Source organism: Myxine glutinosa, chromosome 10 (genome assembly GCF_964187855.1).
Source record: "Myxine glutinosa chromosome 10, kmMyxGlut1.1, whole genome shotgun sequence".
NCBI classification, from domain to species: domain Eukaryota; kingdom Metazoa; phylum Chordata; class Myxini; order Myxiniformes; family Myxinidae; genus Myxine; species Myxine glutinosa.
Window position 1 is genome coordinate 129264680 of NC_136270.1, and position 24088 is coordinate 129288767.

Here is a 24088-nt window from a genome sequence, read left to right on the forward strand (position 1 = left end):
CATCGGTGTAAAAGGTAACATTTAGTCATCGGTGTAAAAGGTAAAATTTAGTTGGTGGTATAAATTGTAACGTTTAGTGGGCGGTGTAATAGGTAAAATTTAATAGGAGGTGTACAAAGTAATATTTGGTCGGCAGTAAGGAAATTAATATCTTAACTTGTAATTTTAGTTTGTTTGACCGCTTGATATTTTATTCGGAATTTTAAAACGGGTACATGTTTTATGGAGTCGCATCTGTGTCAAAACAGAATAATGTAGAGGATCAAATGACATCATCATATTGACAGGAAGTGCGCTGTTTACCCGTCAGTCCGGCGAGAAACATCTCGGGTTTCAATATCCTGCGATTTTTACTTGTAATTCACAATCCCAACGTTGTTATGAGCATTAGAAAATAATTAAAATCCTTTAACGGTTTGCGATAGGTGGACCCTTCGCGGCATTCCGTTAGGATGAGGTCTCTGGTCGCGTACGATCCATCTGGATCAGAGGAGGAGGAGGAGGAGAAGGATGTTTACGAGGGCTCTGTGCTGGCGTTCAGTGCTCACGGTAAAGTGGGCGCGAAACACGAGGTCGATGGTCATGCGAGACCTTTGGGTGAACGAAACGGACTACAAACGGGACTACCTGTACCTGGTGACGTAGACGTCACGAGAAGGTGCACCTTTCCTCAACCTTGTCCGGTGATCGTTTCGGATAAACCTGGACGCGAGGTCGACCGATCCGCGGCTCTTCGAAGGTGTTCGGCTGGGATACGGAAGGAAAAGCCCTCGGTGCAGGTGGGACGAGCAGCCACCGCGTCGTGCGGAGGGAAGGTGAGACCGTACGTGGCTAAACGGAGGCGAACCGGGGAACCTGACCGTGGGACGGACGTGGACGTGAGCGCACCGGGAGCGAGCAGCCGGAGCGGAGACCCCGAGCGGGAGGTTGTGCTGATGCGCAGCGTATCCCCGGTGGTGGCCCCTTACCTGCAAAGCAGGTGTGCTTCGAGTGAGGGAATGTCTGTGGTCGGGATCCGTCTATCAGGTTGATGTTCTCATGACCGGGATAATCCTCGTTATCCGCACGACCTATGATTGTGGTTAATCCGACGGGATAATGCAGACAAAACGGGACAAACTAGACCGACACTCGGTAGAACGCACACCTGCACTCCACCAGGCTGAACACTTCACCTTTTGTATCACAAAATCGAATCACCTTGTTCTTGTCACATGACCAACTCATGCACCAAGTTTTATCATAATCCCCCCACAACCTTTTGAAATATCACGCTGTATATTCGTTTTTGTCCCAACTCCCAATGGTGAAGAATCACTAACAATTCCAGCACTCAGATCGGAATCTTCACCAAAATCTAATCATTTCGACCTTGTCAAACACCAAACCTCAACACCAAGTTTCGTCCTGATCACACACCAAACCTCTCCACCAGGTTTCCTCCTGCTCAAACACCAAACCTCTCCACCAAATTTCATCCTTGTCACACACCAAACCTCTCCACCAAATTTTGTCCTGGTCACACACCAAACCTCCACCAAGTTTCGTCCTGGTCACACACCAAACCTCTCCACCAAGTTTCGTCCTGGTCACACACCAAACCTCTCCACCAAGTTTCGTCCGGGTCACACACCAAACCTCTCCAGCAAATTTCATCCTTGTCACACACCAAACCTCTCCACCAAATTTTGTCCTGGTCACACACCAAACCTCCACCAAGTTTCGTCCTGGTCACACACCAAACCTCTCCACCAAGTTTCGTCCTGGTCACACACCAAACCTCTCCACCAAGTTTCGTCCGGGTCACACACCAAACCTCTCCACCAAGTTTCGTCCTGGTCACACACACCAAACCTCTCCACCAAGTTTCGTCCGGGTCACACACCAAACCTCTCCACCAAGTTTTGTCCTGGTCACACACACCAAACCTCTACACCAAGTTTCGTCCTGGTCACACACACCAAACCTCTCCACCAAGTTTTATCCTGGTCACACACCAAACCTCTCCACCAAGTTTTGTCCTGGTCACACACCAAACCTCTCCACCAAGTTTTGTCCTGGTCACACACCAAACCTCTCCACCAAGTTTTGTCCTGATCGCACACCAAACCTCTCCACCAAGTTTCGTCCTGGTCACACACCAAACCTCTCCACCAAGTTTTGTCCTGGTCCCACACCAAACCTCTCCACCAAGTTTCGTCCTGGTCACACACCAAACCTCTCCACCAAGTTTCGTCCTGATCACACACCAAACCTCTCCACCAAATTTCGTCCTGATCACACACCAAACCTCTCCACCAGGTTTCCTCCTGCTCACACACCAAACCTCTCCACCAAGTTTTGTCCTGATCACACACCAAACCTCTCCACCAAATTTCGTTCTGATCACACACCAAACCTCTCCACCAGGTTTCCTCCTGCTCACACACCAAACCTCTCCACCAGGTTTCCTCCTGCTCACACACCAAACCTCTCCACCAAGTTTTGTCCTGATCACACACCAAACCTCTCCACCAGGTTTCCTCCTGCTCACACACCAAACCTCTCCACCAAGTTTCGTCCTGATCACACACCAAACCTCTCCACCAAATTTCGTCCTGATCACACACCAAACCTCTCCACCAGGTTTCCTCCTGCTCACACACCAAACCTTCCCACCAAGTTTCGTTCTGATCACACACCAAACCTCTCCACCAAGTTTTATCCTGATCACACACCAAACCTCTCCACCAAGTTTCGTCCTGATCACACACCAAACCTCTCCACCAAATTTCGTCCTGATCACACACCAAACCTTCCCACCAAGTTTCGTTCTGATCACACACCAAACCTCTCCACCAAGTTTTATCCTGATCACACACCAAACCTCTCCACCAAGTTTCGTCCTGATTACACACCAAACCTCTCCACCAAGTTTCGTCCTGATCACACACCAAACCTCTCCACCAGGTTTCCTCCTGCTCACACACCAAGCCTCTCCACCAAGTTTTGTCCTGATCACACACCAAACCTTCCCACCAAGTTTCGTCCTGATCACACACCAAACCTCTCCACCAAGTTTCGTCCTGGTCACACACACCAAACCTCTCCACCAAGTTTCGTCCTGATCACACACCAAACCTCTCCACGAAGTTTCGTCCTGGTCACACACCAAACCTCTCCACCAAGTTTCGTCCTGATCACACACCAAACCTCTCCACGAAGTTTCGTCCTGGTCACACACCAAACCTCTCCACCAAGTTTCCTCCTGCTCACACACCAAACCTCTCCACCAAGTTTCGTCCTGATCACACACCAAACCTCTCCACCAAATTTCATCCTTGTCACACACCAAACCTCTCCACCAAGTTTCGTCCTGGTCACACACCAAACCTCTCCACCAAGTTTCGTCCTGGTCACACACCAAACCTCTCCACCAAGTTTCGTCCTGCTCACACACCAAACCTCTCCACCAAGTTTCGTCCTGCTCACACACCAAACCTCTCCACCAAGTTTTCTCCTGCTCACACACCAAACCTCTCCACCAAGTTTCGTCCCGCTCACACACCCAACCTCTCCACCAAGTTTCGTCCTGGTCACACACCAAACCACTCCACCAAGTTTCGTCCTGCTCACACACCAAACCTCTCCACCAAGTTTTGTCCTGGTCACACACCAAACCTCTCCACCAAGTTTTGTCCTGGTCACACACCAAACCTCTCCACCAAGTTTCGTCCTGGTCACACACCAAACCTCCCCACCAAGTTTCGTCCTGATCACACACCAAACCTACCCACCAGGTTTCGTCCTGATCACACACCAAACCTCCCCACCAAGTTTCGTCCTGATCACACACCAAACCTCTCCACCAAGTTTCATCCTGGTCACACACCAAACCTCTCCACCAAGTTTCGTCCTGGTCACACACCAAACCTCTCCACCAAGTTTCGTGCTGGTCACACACCAGACCTCTCCACCAAGTTTTGTCCTGGTCACACACCAAACCTCTCCACCAAGTTTTGTCCTGGTCACACACCAAACCTCTCCACCAAGTTTCGTCCTAGTCACACACCAAACCTCCCCACCAAGTTTCGTCCTGATCACACACCAAACCTCCCCACCAAGTTTCGTCCTGATCACACACCAAACCTCCCCACCAAGTTTCGTCCTGGTCACACACCAAACCTCCCCACCAAGTTTCGTCCTGATCACACACCAAACCTCCCCACCAAGTTTCGTCCTGATCACACACCAAACCTCTCCACCAAGTTTTGTCCTGGTCACACACCAAACCTCTCCACCAAGTTTCGTCCTGGTCACACACCAAACCTCTCCACCAAGTTTTGTCCTGGTCACACACCAAACCTCTCCACCAAGTTTCGTCCTGGTCACACACCAAACCTCCCCACCAAGTTTCGTCCTGGTCACACACCAAACCTCTCCACCAAGTTTTGTCCTGGTCACACACCAAACCTCTCCACCAAGTTTTGGCCTGGTCACACACCAAACCTCCCCACCAGGTTTCGTCCTGATCACACACCAAACCTCCCCACCAAGTTTCGTCCTGATCACACACCAAACCTCTCCACCAAATTTTGTCCTGGTCACACACCAAACCTCTCCACCAAGTTTCGTCCTGGTCACACACCAAACCTCTCCACCAAGTTTTGTCCTGGTCACACACCAAACCTCTCCACCAAGTTTCGTCCTGGTCACACACCAAACCTCCCCACCAAGTTTCGTCCTGATCACACACCAAACCTCCCCACCAAGTTTTGTCCTGATCACACACCAAACCTCCCCACCAAGTTTTGTCCTGATCACACACCAAACCTCCCCACCAAGTTTCGTCCTGATCACACACCAAACCTCCCCACGAAGTTTCGTCCTGATCACACACCAGACCTCTCCACCAAATTTCGTCCTGATCACACACCAAACCTCCCCACCAAGTTTCGTCCTGATCACACACCAAACCTCCCCACCAAATTTCGTCCTGATCACACACCAAACCTCCCAACCAAGTTTTGTCCTGGTCACACACCAAACCTCCCCACCAAGTTTCGTCCTGGTCACACACCAAACCTCCCCACCAAGTTTCGTCCTGGTCACACACCAAACCTCCCCACCAAGTTTTGTCCTGGTCACACACCAAACCTCTCCACCAAGTTTTTTCCTGTTCACACACCAAACCTCTCCACCAAGTTTCGTCCGAATTTATTGGCCTAATCTGTCTAAAGGGGGTAAGGGGTCTAAATGGTGTTTTGGTCTTACGGGTCAAAAGGAACTTTGACGCACTTGGAAAAGTTAAAGATTGGTTGAACGTTTTCCGCTGAATGGGCTGGCAGGATGACCTAGAGGTGTGCGCGCACACTCGACTCGAAGCCGTCTCGTCTGGGTTTGAATTCCGACCCAGATGAAAACTCCCATCCTGGTGTTTCACAGGTAGTGTGCGTGTGTGTGTGCGTGTGTGTGTGTGTGTGTGTGTGCGTGCGTAAGTGCGTGCGTGCGTGCGCCGTCCCTCAGATGGACGTTAAATGGCCGTCCCGTCTGCTGGCATTCCTTGGTGGAAGCTAAAGATCCCACGTTGTCGTGAAGAGTAGGTGAACTATCGCCGGCACCCTGAACAAATCACAAATTCCTTCTGTGACTGCTGCTGGGAATGCAGCGGCAAACCCCCTAGTGTAACCCTTGGCTTGCCAAGAAACTGCTTCGGCGGCACCTATGCTCTGTAACGGAGTACGGTACATTGGTACATCACAATCAGAATTCTTGTTTTGTGAGGGCAAAATGGCCCCAGTATAGTGAGTTCATGGAATGCTATTCATTGGCAGGTACGTTGGAGCGCAGTTGACGGGGCGCAAACACCTTTCCTTGAATGGACACACGGGACCCGTTCATTCTGTGCACTGGTGTCCCATTCCGTGTCGGAGCCACCTCCTCCTTTCTGCCTCCATTGATACAACCATCAAGGTGCTGGCACAATAATCTCCAACTACCACAACAAAACCACAATTTGTACACTATTGTTTTAATACATCTGACATTTAAAGGGATCTGCTATTTAAAGGGATGTGCTATTTAAAGGGATCTGCTATTTAAAGGGATCTGGTATTTAAAGGGATCTGCTATTTAAAGGGATCTGGTATTTAAAGGGATCTGGTATTTAAAGGGATCTCGTATTTAAAGGGATCTGGTATTTAAAGGGATCTGCTATTTAAAGGGATCTGCTATTTAAAGGGATCTGGTATTTAAAGGGATCTGCTATTTAAAGGGATCTGGTATTTAAAAGGATCTGGTATTTAAAGGGATCTGGTATTTAAAAGGATCTGCTATTTAAAGGGATCTGGTATTTAAAAGGATGTGGTATTTAAAAGGATGTGGTAATTTAAAGGGATCTTGTATTTAAAGTGATCTTTTATTTCAAAGGATGTGGTATATAAAGGGATCTGGTATTTAAAGGGATCTGGTATTTAAAAGGATCTGGTATTTAAAGGGATCTGGTATTTAAAAGGATCTGCTATTTAAAGGGATCTGCTATTTAAAGGGATCTGGTATTTAAAGGGATCTGCTATTTAAAGGGATCTGGTATTTAAAGGGATCTTGTATTTAAAGGGATCTGCTATTTAAAGGGATCTGGTATTTAAAGGGATCTGGTATTTAAAGGGATCTGGTATTTAAAGGGATCTGGTATTTAAAGGGATCTGGTATTTAAAGGGATCTTGTATTTAAAGGGATCTGCTATTTAAAAGGATCTGCTATTTAAAGGGATCTGCTATTTAAAGGGATCTGGTATTTAAAGGGATCTGCTATTTAAAGGGATCTGGTATTTAAAGGGATCTGGTATTTAAAGGGATCTGCTATTTAAAGGGATCTGGTATTTAAAGGGATCTGGTATTTAAAAGGATGTGGTATTTAAAAGGATGTGGTAATTTAAAGGGATCTTGTATTTAAAGGGATCTTTTATTTCAAAGGATGTGCTATATAAAGGGATCTGGTATTTAAAGGGATCTGCTATTTAAAGGGATCTGGTATTTAAAGGGATCTCCTATTTAAAGGGATCTGGTATTTCAAAGGATGTGGTATATAAAGGGATCTTGTATTTTGAAGGATGTGGTATTTAAGGGGATCTGGTATTTAAGGGGATCTGGTATTTAAAGGGATCTGGTATTTAAGGGGATCTGCTATTTAAAGGGATCTGGTATTTAAAGGGTGTGGTATTTAAGGGGATCTGGTATTTAAGGGGATATGGTATTTAAAGGGGATCTGGTATTTAAGGGGATCTGGTATTTAAGGGGATCTGGTATTTAAAGGGATCTGCTATTTAAGGGGATCTGGTATTTAAAGGGATCTGGTATTTAAAGGATGTGGTATTTAAAGGGATCTGGTATTTAAGGGGATCTGGTATTTAAACGGATCTGGTATTTAAAGGGATCTGGTATTTAAAGGGATCTGGTATTTAAAGGGATCTTGTATCTAAAGGGATCTGGTATTTAAAAGGATGTGCTATTTAAAGGGATCTGGTATTTAAAGGGATCTGGTATTTAAAAGGATGTGCTATTTAAAGGGATCTGGTATTTAAAAGGATGTGGTATTTAAAAGGATGTGGTAATTTAAAGGGATCTTGTATTTAAAGTGATCTTTTATTTCAAAGGATGTGGTATATAAAGGGATCTGGTATTTAAAGGGATCTGGTATTTAAAAGGATCTGGTATTTAAAGGGATCTGGTATTTAAAAGGATCTGCTATTTAAAGGGATCTGCTATTTAAAGGGATCTGGTATTTAAAGGGATCTGCTATTTAAAGGGATCTGGTATTTAAAGGGATCTTGTATTTAAAGGGATCTGCTATTTAAAGGGATCTGGTATTTAAAGGGATCTGGTATTTAAAGGGATCTGGTATTTAAAGGGATCTGGTATTTAAAGGGATCTGGTATTTAAAGGGATCTTGTATTTAAAGGGATCTGCTATTTAAAAGGATCTGCTATTTAAAGGGATCTGCTATTTAAAGGGATCTGGTATTTAAAGGGATCTGCTATTTAAAGGGATCTGGTATTTAAAGGGATCTGGTATTTAAAGGGATCTGCTATTTAAAGGGATCTGGTATTTAAAGGGATCTCCTATTTAAAGGGATCTGGTATTTCAAAGGATGTGGTATATAAAGGGATCTTGTATTTTGAAGGATGTGGTATTTAAGGGGATCTGGTATTTAAGGGGATCTGGTATTTAAAGGGATCTGGTATTTAAGGGGATCTGCTATTTAAAGGGATCTGGTATTTAAAGGGTGTGGTATTTAAGGGGATCTGGTATTTAAGGGGATATGGTATTTAAAGGGGATCTGGTATTTAAGGGGATCTGGTATTTAAGGGGATCTGGTATTTAAAGGGATCTGCTATTTAAGGGGATCTGGTATTTAAAGGGATCTGGTATTTAAAGGATGTGGTATTTAAAGGGATCTGGTATTTAAGGGGATCTGGTATTTAAACGGATCTGGTATTTAAAGGGATCTGGTATTTAAAGGGATCTGGTATTTAAAGGGATCTTGTATCTAAAGGGATCTGGTATTTAAAAGGATGTGCTATTTAAAGGGATCTGGTATTTAAAGGGATCTGGTATTTAAAAGGATGTGCTATTTAAAGGGATCTGGTATTTAAATGGATCTGGTATTTAAATGGATCTCGTATTTAAAAGGATGTGGTATTTAAAGGGATCTTGTATCTAAAGGGATCTGGTATTTAAAATGATGTGCTATTTAAAGGGATCTGGTATTTAAATGGATCTGGTATTTAAATGGATCTCGTATTTAAAAGGATGTGATATTTTAAGGGATCTGGTATTTAAAGGGATCTTGTATTTAAAATGATGTGGTATTTAGAGGGATCTTGTATCTAAAGGGATCTGGTATTTAAAATGATGTGCTATTTAAAGGGATCTGGTATTTAAATGGATCTGGTATTTAAATGGATCTCGTATTTAAAAGGATGTGGTATTTAAAGGGATCTTGTATCAAAAGGGATCTGGTATTTAAAAGGATGTGGTATTTAAAGGGATCTTGTATCTAAAGGGATCTGGTATTTAAAAGGATGTGGTATTTAAAGGGATCTGGTATTTAAAAGGATGTGGTATTTAAAGGTATCTTGTATTTAAAGGGATCTGGTATTTAAAAGGATGTGGTATTTTAAGGGATCTTGTATTTAAAGGGATCTGGTATTTAAAAGGATGTTGGTATTTAAGGGGATCTGGTATTTAAATGGATCTGGTATTTAAATGGATCTCGTATTTAAAAGGATGTGGTATTTAAAGGGATCTTGTATCAAAGGGGATCTGGTATTTAGAGGGATCTGGTATTTAGAGGGATTTTGTATTTAAAGGGATGTGGTATTTAAAGGGATGTGGTATTTAAAGGGATCTGGTATTTAGAGGGATCTGGTATTTAGAGGGATTTTGTATTTAGAGGGATCTGGTATTTAAAAGGATGTGGTATTTAAAGGGATCTTATATTTAAAGGGATCTGGTATTTAAAAGGATGTGGTATTTAAAAGGATCTGGTATTTAGAGGGATCTGGTATTTAGAGGGATTTTGTATTTAGAGGGATCTGGTATTTAAAAGGATGTGCTATTTAAAGGGATCTTGTATTTAAAAGGATGTGGTATTTAAAGGGATCTTGTATCTAAAGGGATCTGGTATTTAAAAGGATGTGCTCTTTAAAGGGATCTGGTATTTAAATGGATCTGGTATTTAAATGGATCTTGTATTTAAAAGGATGTGGTATTTAAAGGGATCTTGTATCTAAAGGGATCTGGTATTTAAAGGGATCTTGTATTTAAAGGGATGTGCTATTTAAAGGGATCTGGTATTTAAAAGGATGTGGTATTTTAAGGGATCTTGTATTTAAAGGGATCTCGTATTTTAAGGGATCTTGTATTTAAGGGGATGTGGTATTTAAAGGGATGTGGTATTTAAAGGGATCTGGTATTTAAAGGGATCTTGTATTTAAAGGGATCTTGTATTTAAAGGGATGTGGTATTTAAAGGGATCTTGTATTTAAAGGGATGTGGTATTTAAAGGGATTTTGTATTTAGAGGGATCTGGTATTTAAAAGGATGTGCTATTTAAAGGGATCTGGTATTTAAAGGGATCTTGTATTTAAAGGGATCTGGTATTTAAAGGGATCTGGAATTTAAAAGGATCTGGTATTTAAAAGGATGTGGTATTTAAAGGGATCTTGTATTTAAAGGGATCTTGTATTTAAAGGGATCTGGAATTTAAAAGGATCTTGTATTTAAAGGGATCTGGTATTTAAAGGGATCTGGAATTTAAAGGGATCTGGTATTTAAAGGGATCTGGAATTTAAAAGGATCTTGTATTTAAAGGTATCTGGTATTTAAAGGGATCTTGTATTTAGAGGGATGTGGTATTTAAAGGGATCTGGTATTTAAAAGGATGTGGTATTGAAAGGGATCTTGTATTTAAAGGGATCTGGTATTTAAAAGGATGTGGTATTTAAAGGGATCTGGAATTTAAAAGGATCTTGTATTTAAAGGTATCTGGTATTTAAAGGGATCTGGTATTTAAAAGGATGTGGTATTGAAAGGGATCTTGTATTTAAAGGGATCTGGTATTTAAAAGGATGTGGTATTTAAAGGGATCTGGAATTTAAAAGGATCTTGTATTTAAAGGTATCTGGTATTTAAAGGGATCTGGTATTTAAAAGGATGTGGTATTGAAAGGGATCTTGTATTTAAAGGGATCTGGTATTTAAGGGGATCTGGTATTTAAAGGGATCTTGTATTTAAAGGGATCTTGTATTTAAAGGGATCTGGTATTTAAAGGGATCTGGTATTTCAAGGGATCTGGAATTTAAAAGGATCTTGTATTTAAAGGGATCTGGTATTTAAAGGGATCTGGTATTTAAAGGGATCTGGTATTTAAAAGGATGTGGTATTTAAAGGGATCTTGTATTTAAAGGGATCTTGTATTTAAAGGGATCTGGTATTTAAAGGGATCTTGTATTTAAAGGGATCTGGTATTTAAAAGGATGTGGTATTTAAAGGGATCTTGTATTTGAAGGGATCTTGTATTTAAAGGGATCTGGTATTTAAAAGGATGTGGTATTTAAAAGGATCTGGTATTTAAAGGGATCTGGTATTTAAAAGGATGTGGTATTTAAAGGGATCTGGTATTTAAAGGGATCTTGTATTTAAAGGGATCTGGTATTTAAAAGGATGTGGTATTTAAAGGGATCTGGTATTTAAAAGGATGTGGTATTTAAAGGGATCTGGTATTTAAAAGGATGTGGTATTTAAAAGGATCTGGTATTTAAAGGGATCTGGTATTTAAAAGGATGTGGTATTTAAAAGGATCTGGTATTTAAAGGGATCTGGTATTTAAAAGGATGTGGTATTTAAAGGGATGTGGTATTTAAAGGGATCTTGTATTTAGAGGGATCTTGTATTTAGAGGATCTGGTATTTAAAGGGATCTTGTATTTAGAGGGATCTTGTATTTCGGGGGATTTTGTATATAGAGGGATCTGGTATTTACATGGATCTGGTATTTAAAAGGATCTGGTATTTAAAGGGTCATTTTATCTCGAAAGAAAATGATTGTCGGGCAAATGAGTGCTGATGTGCTGATGTTTGTCGTTTTAAGATGCAGCTTATCTGTAATCTTGGATTATCTTATGATCTGATGATCTGATGCACATTCACATTGTGCATTGCGCCATTCACATGTGCACCCTCATAAATGCAACTTCACATGCACACTCAGACACTCAGACATTCAGACACAAAGACACATATGCACACTGCGCACACAGTCACACGTACACACTCACACTGCACAAACACATACATACACACATACACACACACTCACATACATGCACACTCACACACACACACTCACTCGTGCTCACTCACAAGCATGATCACATACGTGCATACACTCACACAAGCCCACTCGCAATCGCACACACACATGTGTTCACTCAGTGCACACTCACACGCACACTCAGACACACACAGACACATATGCACACTCGCACTCACACACACGCATGTGTGCAGTCACATTCACATTTACACTCGCACATTCACCCGCACACATTCACACGCACTCATTCACACGCACTCATTCACATGCACACATTCGCATGCACACACTCACTCGTGCACACTCACACAAGCATAGTCACATATGTGCATACACTCACACAAGCTCACTCGCACTCACACACACACACACACATGGCCACAGTCACATTCACACTCACACATGCACACTCATGTGCACTCGGTCCTGGCGTTATTGATATTTTTGCTAGTTCATTATCGACCCTCCAAATATCGACGAAATTGCACAATCTCTTATACTAACGTAGCGCGGCTGCCCATTGGTGATACTGAGCACTTGGAGGTGGGAGAGGTAGTGGTTGGTGGGTGGCGGGTGGGATTTGGGAGGGTTACAGACTATAGGTGTTTATACCACCTTAATGACCCATTGCACAGTAGCTCGGATATAGGATATATACCTGTTTATCACAGTGTAATGTGTCCTGAAATTGATGTCGACACTTTTATTTGCTCTCATTGAAATCAGTGTTTGTGACGTTGTCAAACAAAACATCCCATCAATGCGTAGTTTTGAGCATTTATTGACCTTTTGCAGAATGAGGAAGAAGCCGCTGTGACCCAACATTGGACCTCATCTAGACTGCATAATGTACATTATATTAATTAAAGAATCCGGATACCTCCGTCCATCCCTCTGCCTGCCATGCTCATTTTGCTGGGTTGGCATTATGTTGAGTGCTAGACTAGGCCTCTATAGACGTGCACCCTCTGCCTGCCATGCTCATTTTGCTGGGTTGGCATTATGTTGAGTGCTAGACTAGGCCTCTATAGACGTGCACCCTCTGCCTGCCATGCTCATTTTGCTGGGTTGGCATTATGTTTAGCGCTAGACTAGGCCTCTATAGACGTGCACCCTCTGCCTGCCATGCTCATTTTGCTGGGATGGCATTATGTTTAGCGCTAGACTAGGCCTCTATAGACGTGCACCCTCTGCCTGCCATGCTCATTTTGCTGGGTTGGCATTATGTTTAGCGCGAGACTAGGCCTCTATAGACGTGCACCCTCTACCTGCCATGCTCATTTTGCTGGGTTGGCATTATGTTTAGCGCGAGACTAGGCCTCTATAGACGTGCACCCTCTACCTGCCATGCTCATTTTGCTGGGTTGGCATTATGTTTAGCGCGAGACTAGGCCTCTATAGACGTGCACCCTCTACCTGCCATGCTCATTTTGCTGGGTTGGCATTATGTTTAGCGCTAGACTAGGCCTCTATAGACGTGCACCCTCTACCTGCCATGCTCATTTTGCTGGGATGGCATTATGTTCAGCGCTAGACTAGGCCTCTATAGACGTGCACCCTCTGCCTGCCATGCTCATTTTTCTGGGTTGGCATTATGTTTAGCGCTAGACTAGGCCTCTATAGACGTGCACTCTCTGCCTGCCATGCTCATTTTTCTGGGTTGGCATTATGTTTAGCGCTAGACTAGGCCTCTATAGACGTGCACCCTCTGCCTGCCATGCTCATTTTTCTGGGTTGGCATTACGTTTAGTGCTAGACTAGGCCTCTATAGACGTGCACCCTCTGCCTGCCATGCTCATTTTGCTGGGATGGCATTACGTTTAGCACCAGACTAGGCCTCTATAGACGTGCACCCTTTGCCTGCCATGCTCATTTTGCTGGGTTGGCATTACGTTTAGCCCTAGACTAGGCCTCTATAGACATGCACCCTCTGCCTGCCATGCTCATTTTGCTGGGATGGCATTACGTTTAGCCCTAGACTAGGCCTCTATAGACATGCACCCTCTGCCTGCCATGCTCATTTTTCTGGGTTGGCATTATGTTTAGCGCTAGACTAGGCCTCTATAGACGTGCACCCTCTGCCTGCCATGCTCATTTTTCTGGGTTGGCATTATGTTTAGCGCTAGACTAGGCCTCTATAGACGTGCACCCTTTGCCTGCCATGCTCATTTTTCTGGGTTGGCATTATGTTTAGCGCTAGACTAGGCCTCTGTAGACGTGCACCCTCTGCCTGCCATGCTCAATTTGCTGGGATGGCATTACGTTTAGCCCTAGACTAGGCCTCTATAGACATGCACCCTCTGCCTGCCATGCTCATTTTGCTGGGATGGCATTACGTTTAGCCCTAGACTAGGCCTCCATAGACATGCACCCTCTGCCTGCCATGCTCATTTTGCTGGGATGGCATTATGTTTAGCGCTAGACTAGGCCTCTATAGACGTGCACCCTCTGCCTGCCATGCTCATTTTGCTGGGTTGGCATTATGTTTAGCGCGAGACTAGGCCTCTATAGACGTGCACCCTCTACCTGCCATGCTCATTTTGCTGGGTTGGCATTATGTTTAGCGCGAGACTAGGCCTCTATAGACGTGCACCCTCTACCTGCCATGCTCATTTTGCTGGGTTGGCATTATGTTTAGCGCTAGACTAGGCCTCTATAGACGTGCACCCTCTTACCTGCCATGCTCATTTTGCTGGGATGGCATTATGTTCAGCGCTAGACTAGGCCTCTATAGACGTGTACCCTCTGCCTGCCATGCTCATTTTGCTGGGTTGGCATTATGTTTAGCGCTAGACTAGGCCTCTATAGACGTGCACCCTCTGCCTGCCATGCTCATTTTTCTGGGTTGGCATTATGTTTAGCGCTAGACTAGGCCTCTATAGACGTGCACTCTCTGCCTGCCATGCTCATTTTTCTGGGTTGGCATTATGTTTAGCGCTAGACTAGGCCTCTATAGACTTGCACCCTCTGCCTGCCATGCTCATTTTTCTGGGTTGGCATTACGTTTAGTGCTAGACTAGGCCTCTATAGACGTGCACCCTCTGCCTGCCATGCTCATTTTGCTGGGTTGGCATTACGTTTAGCCCTAGACTAGGCCTCTATAGACATGCACCCTCTGCCTGCCATGCTCATTTTGCTGGGATGGCATTACGTTTAGCCCTAGACTAGGCCTCTATAGACATGCACCCTCTGCCTGCCATGCTCATTTTTCTGGGTTGGCATTATGTTTAGCGCTAGACTAGGCCTCTATAGACGTGCACCCTTTGCCTGCCATGCTCATTTTTCTGGGTTGGCATTATGTTTAGCGCTAGACTAGGCCTCTATAGACGTGCACCCTCTGCCTGCCATGCTCATTTTTCTGGGTTGGCATTATGTTTAGCACTAGACTAGGCCTCTATAGACGTGCACCCTTTGCCTGCCATGCTCATTTTTCTGGGTTGGCATTATGTTTAGCGCTAGACTAGGCCTCTATAGACGTGCACCCTCTGCCTGCCATGCTCAATTTGCTGGGATGGCATTACGTTTAGCCCTAGACTAGGCCTCTATAGACGTGCACCCTCTGCCTGCCATGCTCATTTTTCTGGGTTGGCATTATGTTTAGCGCTAGACTAGGCCTCTATAGACGTGCACCCTCTGCCTGCCATGCTCATTTTGCTGGGTTGGCATTACGTTTAGCCCTAGACTAGGCCTCTATAGACATGCACCCTCTGCCTGCCATGCTCATTTTGCTGGGATGGCATTACGTTTAGCCCTAGACTAGGCCTCTATAGACGTGCACCCTCTGCCTGCCATGCTCATTTTTCTGGGTTGGCATTATGTTTAGCGCTAGACTAGGCCTCTATAGACGTGCACCCTCTGCCTGCCATGCTCATTTTTCTGGGTTGGCATTATGTTTAGCACTAGACTAGGCCTCTATAGACGTGCACCCTCTGCCTGCCATGCTCATTTTGCTGGGATGGCATTACGTTTAGCCCTAGACTAGGCCTCTATAGACGTGCACCCTCTGCCTGCCATGCTCATTTTGCTGGGATGGCATTACGTTTAGCCCTAGACTAGGCCTCTATAGACATGCACCCTCTGCCTGCCATGCTCATTTTGCTGGGATGGCATTACGTTTAGCACGAGATTAGGCCTCTATTGACATTCACCTCATCCCTACATCCAACACTCGACCCATCCCGTGCTTATATATTTAATTAAAGTTTTTTTCTTTGTTTATGATGGGCACATGGGGGGATGAAACGCGCACCGTGATGGTGGGGATGAATGTTGTCTTTGACTATGGTGTTTGTCACTATGAGGACTGCATGTCTTTGCTGCCCTGGGGGCAGCACTTTTTGTATGAATGCTTCGCCATTTTGATAAAAGGTCTCCTGAACGGAATCCGACTTGGAGTTCAGATGTGTTGATTGTGCCGGTACATGCAGTCCCATGCCCTCTCACCTCCCCCTTTCCAGAACGGCACAGCCAAAGGCTTCTCAATGGAAGATGAGGCAGGAGAACTGGCACTGAGATGGGAAGAAGTTCTCCCTCCATTTGCATGAAAGTCGAGAGAGAATAGTGTTGTGTATATCATGTTGATTTACTGGAACTACCCGCTATTGTGTCGTGTTTATTACCGATGTCTTATGTATGTTTTGTGTAGGTGTGGGATGCCGTGGAAAGCGGGGCCTGTTTGTGGACCATGAACCAGCACACAAAAGCCGTGCGGGACGCACATTGGACCTGCAATGGCTGTGCGATCCTCTCTGCTGGCTTTGATGCCAAGATCTACGTGTCGGATGTGGAAACTGGTACCTCGTTGATATTGGGAGGGTTTTCTGTACGTGTGCATTACAAGAGTCCACAAGGTGCAGATGGTTATATTTTGCACGTACACTAGCTCTGCATTTCCGAACACTTGAGTTTTACAAATAATGTGAAATCTTAAAATTACTAAACACATGGGGCGTTCACAAATTGTACAAACGAGATTCTCACAATAGTCCAAAACAGCACAACAACAACAACAACAACAACAACAATCGGCATTTTAAGGCCATTTTCCTTGCTAGAGCGGGTATTAGCTTTGCGGTCCCCATGACAATGTTCTCCATTTTGCCCTATTTTCTGCATCTCCCCTTGTTAACCCCCTTGCCCGCATTTCTTCTTCCACCATCTTTAGCCAAGTCTTTCTCGGTCTTCCCCGTCCTCTACTTCCTTCTACATTCATTTCCATCACTCTTCTCAACTAGTCACTTTCATCCTTCCTCAACACATGACCAAACCATCTCAACCCGTTTCTCTTCACAGCATCAATCACAGGCTCTATTCCCATGCACATCTCACTCTAGCAACCGTTGCCGAGTCTGATCCAGCTTCTCCATTCAGCATGTCTCAACAACAACACAACAGGCATTTTAAGGCCATTTTCCCTGCTAGAGCGGGGGTTAGCCTTGCGGTCCCCATGACAATCTTCTCCATTTTGCCCTATTTTCTGCATCTCTCCTTGTTAACCCCCTTGCCCGCATTTCTTCTTCCACCATCTTTAGCCAAGTCTTTCTCGGTCTTCCCCGTCCTCTACTTCCTTCTACATCAATTTCCATCACTCTTCTCAACCAGTCACTTTCATCCTTCCTCAACACATGACCAAACCATCTCAGCCTGTTCCTCTTCACAGCATCAATCACAGGCAATATTCCCATCATCTTTCGCAATTCATCATTTGTCTTCCTCTCTCTCAACGATACTCCGCACATCCATCGAACCATTCGCATTTCCACCCTTTCCAGCCTTCGTTGCTGCTCTACGTTCATTACCCATGTCTCGCTCCCATAAATCATAACACTTCTCACACATGCAGCATACACCTTTCCCTTCAGCTTCAGCGACACTCTCCTCCTCATCAGCACGCCACTCAGTTCCCGAAACTTCTTCCATGCACATCTCACTCGAGCAACCGTTGCCGAGTCTGATCCACCTTCTCCATTCAGCATGTCTCCGAGGTAGCAAAATGTTTTCACACCTTCCAGCTTCACGCCATCTCCAAGATCCAACTCAACATTTCCTCCATCTGCAGCTCCCTCTGTGCACACCTTACACTTGAATGTCCGTACACCTTACACAGCACACGGCCACTTCCCAGTTCTTTCCACCTCACCACATGCTTTACCACTTGCCATCACCTTCGTCTTTCTGATATTCACCTTCAGACCTTTTGTCACCATACATTCCTTCCACTTGTTCATCTTCTCCTTCAGTCCATTCATACTTTCTGCAATCAACACCAGATCATCTGCTTACAATAATTCCCACGGTAAACCCTCCTTTATGTTCCGAGCCAGCACCTCCATCACAGCTACAAATAGTAGTGGACTTAGTACCGACCCCTGATGCACTCCCACCTTCACCTCAAACTCACCACTGTTCCCGTCCTTCGTCCTTACAGCTGTGTGCGCTCTCTCATACATTGCCATCACTACTCTGATCAACCATTCCTCCACTCCTAACTTCCTCAATGCCCATGTCAAACTTCGCGTGGAACCCTATCGAATGCTTTCTCCAGATCAATAGTCCAATAAACATGAGTTTTCAATAAATGTGGAAATATACAGTTGTGGCCAAAAATATTGGCACCCTTGTACTTTTTTCAAATAACTCAATTTTTTTTCTAAAAATACGTTGAAATTGACAAACGTATTTGGTCTCCACAATTCCTTATTTCACTGTTAATATTACAGAACCTTTGTTTTTTTTAAATTCAGAACCTAATATATCCTTTTAAATCAGAAAATAAAAAGAAATGGCCCTAACAAAATTATTGACACCCTATAATTAATATTTGGTAGCACGGACTTTGGACAAAATAACTACAGTCACGCGCTTCCTATAGCCATGAATGAGCTTCCTCCACTTCTCTACTGGCAGTTTGGCCCACTCTTCTTGTGCAAACTGCTCCAGTTCTCCCAGATTTGAAGAGTGCCTTCTCCCAACTGCTGTTTTCAGATCTCCCCACAGGTTTTCAATGGGATTTAGATCTGGACTCATTGCTGACCAATTCAGAACAGTCCAGCATTTTGTCGTGAACCATTCCTGGGTGCTTTTTGAAGTGTGTTTGGGGTCATTGTCCTGTTACAAGACCCATGACCTTCGACAAAGAACAAGCTTTCTGACACTAGGTTGAACATTGCGCTCTAAAATGCCTTGGTAATCTCCTGTTTCATGATGCCGTGCACACATTTAAGGCACCCAGTGCCAGAGGCAGGGCAGCAACCCCAAAACATCACTGAACCTCCTCCATGTTTGACTGTGGGGAAGGTGTTCTTTTCTTTGAAGGCTTCATGTTGTTTTCTGTAAACATAGAGATGATGTGCTTTACCAAAAAGCTCTAATTTGGTCTCATCTGTCCACAAGACATTCTCCCAGAAGGATTTTGGCTTGTTGAGGTGTGTTTTGGCAAACTCCAATCGGGCTTTCTTATGTCTCTCTCTCAGCAGTGGGGTTATCCTGGGTCTCCTACCATAGAATCCCCTTTCATTGAGTTGACGACGGATGGTGCGAGTTGAAACTGTTGTACCTTGTGTTTGAAGGTCAGATTGAATCTGTTTGGCAGTTTATTGAGGTTCTTTCTCCACCATTCGAACAATCCTTCGCTGCAATCCTCGATGAAGTTTTCTCTTGTGTCCATGTCCATGGAGGTTGGCTTCAGTGCCATGGGCCTTAAACTTCCTGATAACATTGCATACGGTGGACCCAGGAACATCAAGGTCTCTGGAGATGGACTTGTAGTCTTGAGATTGTCCATGCTTGGCTACAATTTTGTATCTGCCCTCCTTCGACAATTCTCTGGTTTTCTTTATTTTCTCCATGCTCATTGCGGTGCACACGGTGACACAAAGCAGCAGAATAACTCCCTTTCTCCATTCAAACTGGTTGAATGAGTGATGTATAGCTCACCTGGAACGAAGTTCAGGGGAGCTTATGCGATGGCGCGTCGTCCGTCCGTAAACACTTGCAACTTCTCCTCCGAAACCGCTGAAGGGATTGTGACCAAACTTGGCACAAATTATATTTGTTGTTTTGTGACTAAAGTTTGTTCACGGCATTGAAAAAATGGTGGTCTGAGGGGGTCGACCGGGGGCAAAGTGGATCCAGGTTTGACCTCCCAAAATAGGTATTTCCTTTCTTCTCAGAAACTACACATGCAATTTCGCTGAAACCTGACCACATCGTTCATCACCCGTGTTGTACCAATGTTTGTTCACGGCATTAAAAAATCTGGGTCTAAGGGGGGCAAAGTGGTATCATGTTTGACCTCCCAAAATAGGTATTTGCTTTCTTCTCAAAACCTACACACGCAATTTTGACGAAACTTCACCACAATCTTCATCACCCATTTTGGAACAATGTTTGTTCAAGGCATTAGAAAAATTGGGGTCTGATTATGTCTACGGGGTTGGGGGGAGGGGAGGTGTGAGGGGGAGAGAGAGTGAGGTGGGGCCCAAAATAGTTTTTTTTTGTTTGTTTGTGTTTAATCTCTTTGATTATGTTAGTATGATTCGACATGTTGCCCTGTCTTCTAGCAACCATTGAAATTGGTTGAAAATATCTTTAGTCAGTGCTGTATACTGTTTATTCTACCAGGCGATTGCCAGGGGTATTGCTCCTATGTTTATATTGCAGGCACCTGCAACTCACCATAGGTGGTGAGTTCAATTCCAAAGTAAAGGAGAATCACCTGCTTGAAATATAATTCTTTCTAATAACTTCTAAAAGGTGCCAATAATATTGTCTGGGCCATTTTAAGATTTTTGTGTGGAATAAGCTAAGATTTAGTGATTTATTTATTTTTCACCTTCTTTTGTTTTGTTCCACTGCAAACCAAAGAAATACAAATGTGGATACCAAAATATTTTTTAATTTCAACAATTTTCTGGAAGAAATGGTGCATTATTTGAAGAAAGTGCAAGGGTGCCAATATTTTTGGCCACAATTGTAATTAAAAGGTAAATATATAAATTGTGTGAAATCCCTGCTGTACACCTGCAAGGAGGTGGAATTGTGGTCGGACGTATGTAACTCCACCTCCTGGCTGGATCTCAGTGGGGGATGTGCAAGTCCACCTCCTGGCTGGATCACAGCGGGGGATGTGCAACTCCACCTCCTGGCTGGATCTCAGCGGGGAAGGTGTAATTCCACCTCCTGGCTGGATCTCAGCGGGGGATGTGCAACTCCGCCTCCTGGCTGGATCTCAGCGGGGGATGTGCAACTCCACCTCCTGGCTGGATCTCAGCGGGGGATGTGTAACTCCAACTTCTGGCTGGATCTCAGCGGGGGATGTGCAACTCCACCTCCTGGCTGGATCTCAGCGGGGGATGTGCAACTCCACCTCCTGGCTGGATCTCAGCGGGGGATGTGCAACTCCACCTCCTGGCTCTCAGTGGGGGATGTGCAACTCCACCTCCTGGCTGGATCTCAGCAGGGGATGTGCAAGTCCACCGCCTGGCTGGATCTCAGCGGGGAAGGTGTAATTCCACCTCCTGGCTGGATCTCAGCGGGGGATGTGCAACTCCACCTCATGGCTGGATCTCAGCGGGGGATGTGCAACTCCACCTCCTGGCTGGATCTCAGTGGGGATGTGCAACTCCACCTCCTGGCTGGATCTCCGCGGGGGATGTGCAACTCCAACTCCTGGCTGGATCTCAGCGGGGGATGTGCAACTCCACCTCCTGGCTGGATCTCAGCGGGGGATGTGCAACTCCACCTCCTGGCTGGATCTCAGCGGGATGTGCAACTCCACCTCCTGGCTGGAACTCAGCGGGGGATGTGCAACTCCACCTCCTGGCTGAATTTCAGCGGGGGATGTGCAACTCCACCTCCTGGCTGGATCTCAACGGGGGATGTGCAACTCCACCTCCTGGCTCTCAGTGGGGGATGTGCAACTCCACCTCCTGGCTGGATCTCAGCGGGGTTGTGCAACTCCACCTCCTGGCTGGATCTCAGCGGGGGATGTGCAACTCCACCTCCTGGCTGGATCTCAGCGGGGGATGTGCAACTCCACCTCCTGGCTGGATCTCAGCGGGATGTGAAACTCCACCTCCTGGCTGGATCTCAGCAGGGAATGTGCAACTCCACCTCCTGGCTGGATCTCAGCGGGGGATATGCAAGTCCACCTCCTTGCTGGATCTCAGCCGGGGATGTGCAACTCCACCTCCTGGCTGGATCTCAGTGGGGGATGTGCAACTCCACCTCCTGGCTGGATCTCAGCGGGGTTGTGCAACTCCACCTCCTGGCTGGATATCAGCGGGGGATGTGCAACTCCACCTCCTGGCTGGATCTCAGCGGGGGATGTGCAACTCCACCTCCTGGCTGGATCTCAGCGGGGGATGTGCAACTCCACCTCCTGGCTGGATCTCAGCGGGGGATGTGCAACTCCACCTCCTGGCTGGATCTCAGCGGGGGATGTGCAACTCCACTTCCTGGCTGGATCTCAGCGGGGGATGTGCAACTCCACCTCCTGGCTGGATCTCAGTGGGGATGTGCAACTCCACCTCCTGGCTGGATCTCCGCGGGGGATGTGCAACTCCAACTCCTGGCTGGATCTCAGCGGGGGATGTGCAACTCCACCTCCTGGCTGGATCTCAGCGGGGGATGTGCAACTCCACCTCCTGGCTGGATCTCAGCGGGATGTGCAACTCCACCTCCTGGCTGGAACTCAGCGGGGGATGTGCAACTCCACCTCCTGGCTGAATTTCAGCGGGGGATGTGCAACTCCACCTCCTGGCTGGATCTCAACGGGGGATGTGCAACTCCACCTCCTGGCTCTCAGTGGGGGATGTGCAACTCCACCTCCTGGCTGGATCTCAGCAGGGAATGTGCAACTCCACCTCCTGGCTGGATCTCACCGGGGGATGTGCATCTCCAGCTCCTGGCTGGATCTCAGCGGGGGATGTGCAAGTCCACCTCCTGACTGGATCTCAGCGGGGGATATGCAAGTCCACCTCCTTGCTGGATCTCAGCCGGGGATGTGCAACTCCACCTCCTGGCTGGATCTCAGTGGGGGATGTGCAACTCCACCTCCTGGCTGGATCTCAGCGGGGTTGTGCAACTCCACCTCCTGGCTGGATATCAGCGGGGGATGTGCAACTCCACCTCCTGGCTGGATCTCAGCGGGGGATGTGCAACTCCACCTCCTGGCTGGATCTCAGTGGGGGATGTGCAACTCCACCTCCTGGCTGGATCTCAGCGGGGGATTGCAACTCCACCTCCTGGCTGGATCTCAGCGGGGGATGTGCAACTCCACTTCCTGGCTGGATCTCAGCGGGGGATGTGCAACTCCACCTCCTGGCTGGATCTCAGCGGGGGATGTGCAACCCCACCTCCTGGCTGGATCTCAGCGGGGGATGTGCAACCCCACCTCCTGGCTGGATCTCAGCGGTGGATGTGCAACCCCACCTCCTGGCTGGATCTCAGCGGGGGATGTGCAACTCCACCTCCTGGCTGGATCTCAGCGGGGGATGTGCAACTCCACTTCCTGGCTGGATCTCAGCGGGGGATGTGCAACTCCATCTCCTGGCTGGATCTCAGCGGGGGATGTGCAACCCCACCTCCTGGCTGGATCTCAGCGGGGGATGTGCAACTCCACCTCCTGGCTGGATCTCAGCGGGGGATGTGCAACTCCACCTGGCTGGATCTCAGCAGGGGATGTGCAACTCCACCTCCTGGCTGGATCTCAGTGGGGGATGTGCAACTCCGCCTCCTGGCTGGATCTCAGCGGGGGATGTGCAACTCCGCCTCTTGGCTGGATCTCAGAGGGGGATGTGCAACTCCACCTCCTGGCTGGATCTCCGCGGGGGATGTGCAACTCCAACTCCTGGCTGGATCTCAGCGGGGGATGTGCAACTCCACCTCCTGGCTGGATCTCAGCGGGGGATGTGCAACTCCGCCTCCTGGCTGGATCTCAGCGGGGGATGTGCAACTCCGCCTCTTGGCTGGATCTCAGAGGGGGATGTGCAACTCCACCTCCTGGCTGGATCTCCGCGGGGGATGTGCAACTCCAACTCCTGGCTGGATCTCAGCGGGGGATGTGCAACTCCACCTCCTGGCTGGATCTCAGCGGGGGATGTGCAACTCCACCTCCTGGCTGGATCTCAGCGGGATGTGCAACTCCACCTCCTGGCTGGAACTCAGCGGGGGATGTGCAACTCCACCTCCTGGCTGAATTTCAGCGGGGGATGTGCAACTCCACCTCCTGG

At 46.4% G+C, this 24088-nt stretch overlaps 1 protein-coding gene across 7 annotated transcripts in view; it reads left to right on the forward strand.

The window, feature by feature from the left end:
* Positions 1-254: 254 nt before the first annotated feature.
* WDR25 (WD repeat domain 25) overlaps positions 255-24088 on the forward strand; it is a 38181-nt gene continuing 14347 nt past the window's right edge. For 4 of the 7 annotated variants that reach the window (XR_010985734.2, XR_013624818.1, XR_013624816.1 and 1 more), the window contains exons 1-3: positions 255-979; positions 5814-5952; positions 16501-16648. Coding sequence is in view for 2 of the 7 variants with exons in the window: in XM_068126058.2 (XP_067982159.2) it covers positions 453-979; positions 5814-5952; positions 16501-16648 (814 nt within the window). In the remaining 5 variants the exon portion in view is untranslated. The remainder of the gene's footprint in view (positions 980-5813; positions 5953-16500; positions 16649-24088) is intronic. The other 3 variants (XR_013624819.1, XR_013624817.1, XM_068126059.2) reach the window with 1 other exon arrangement.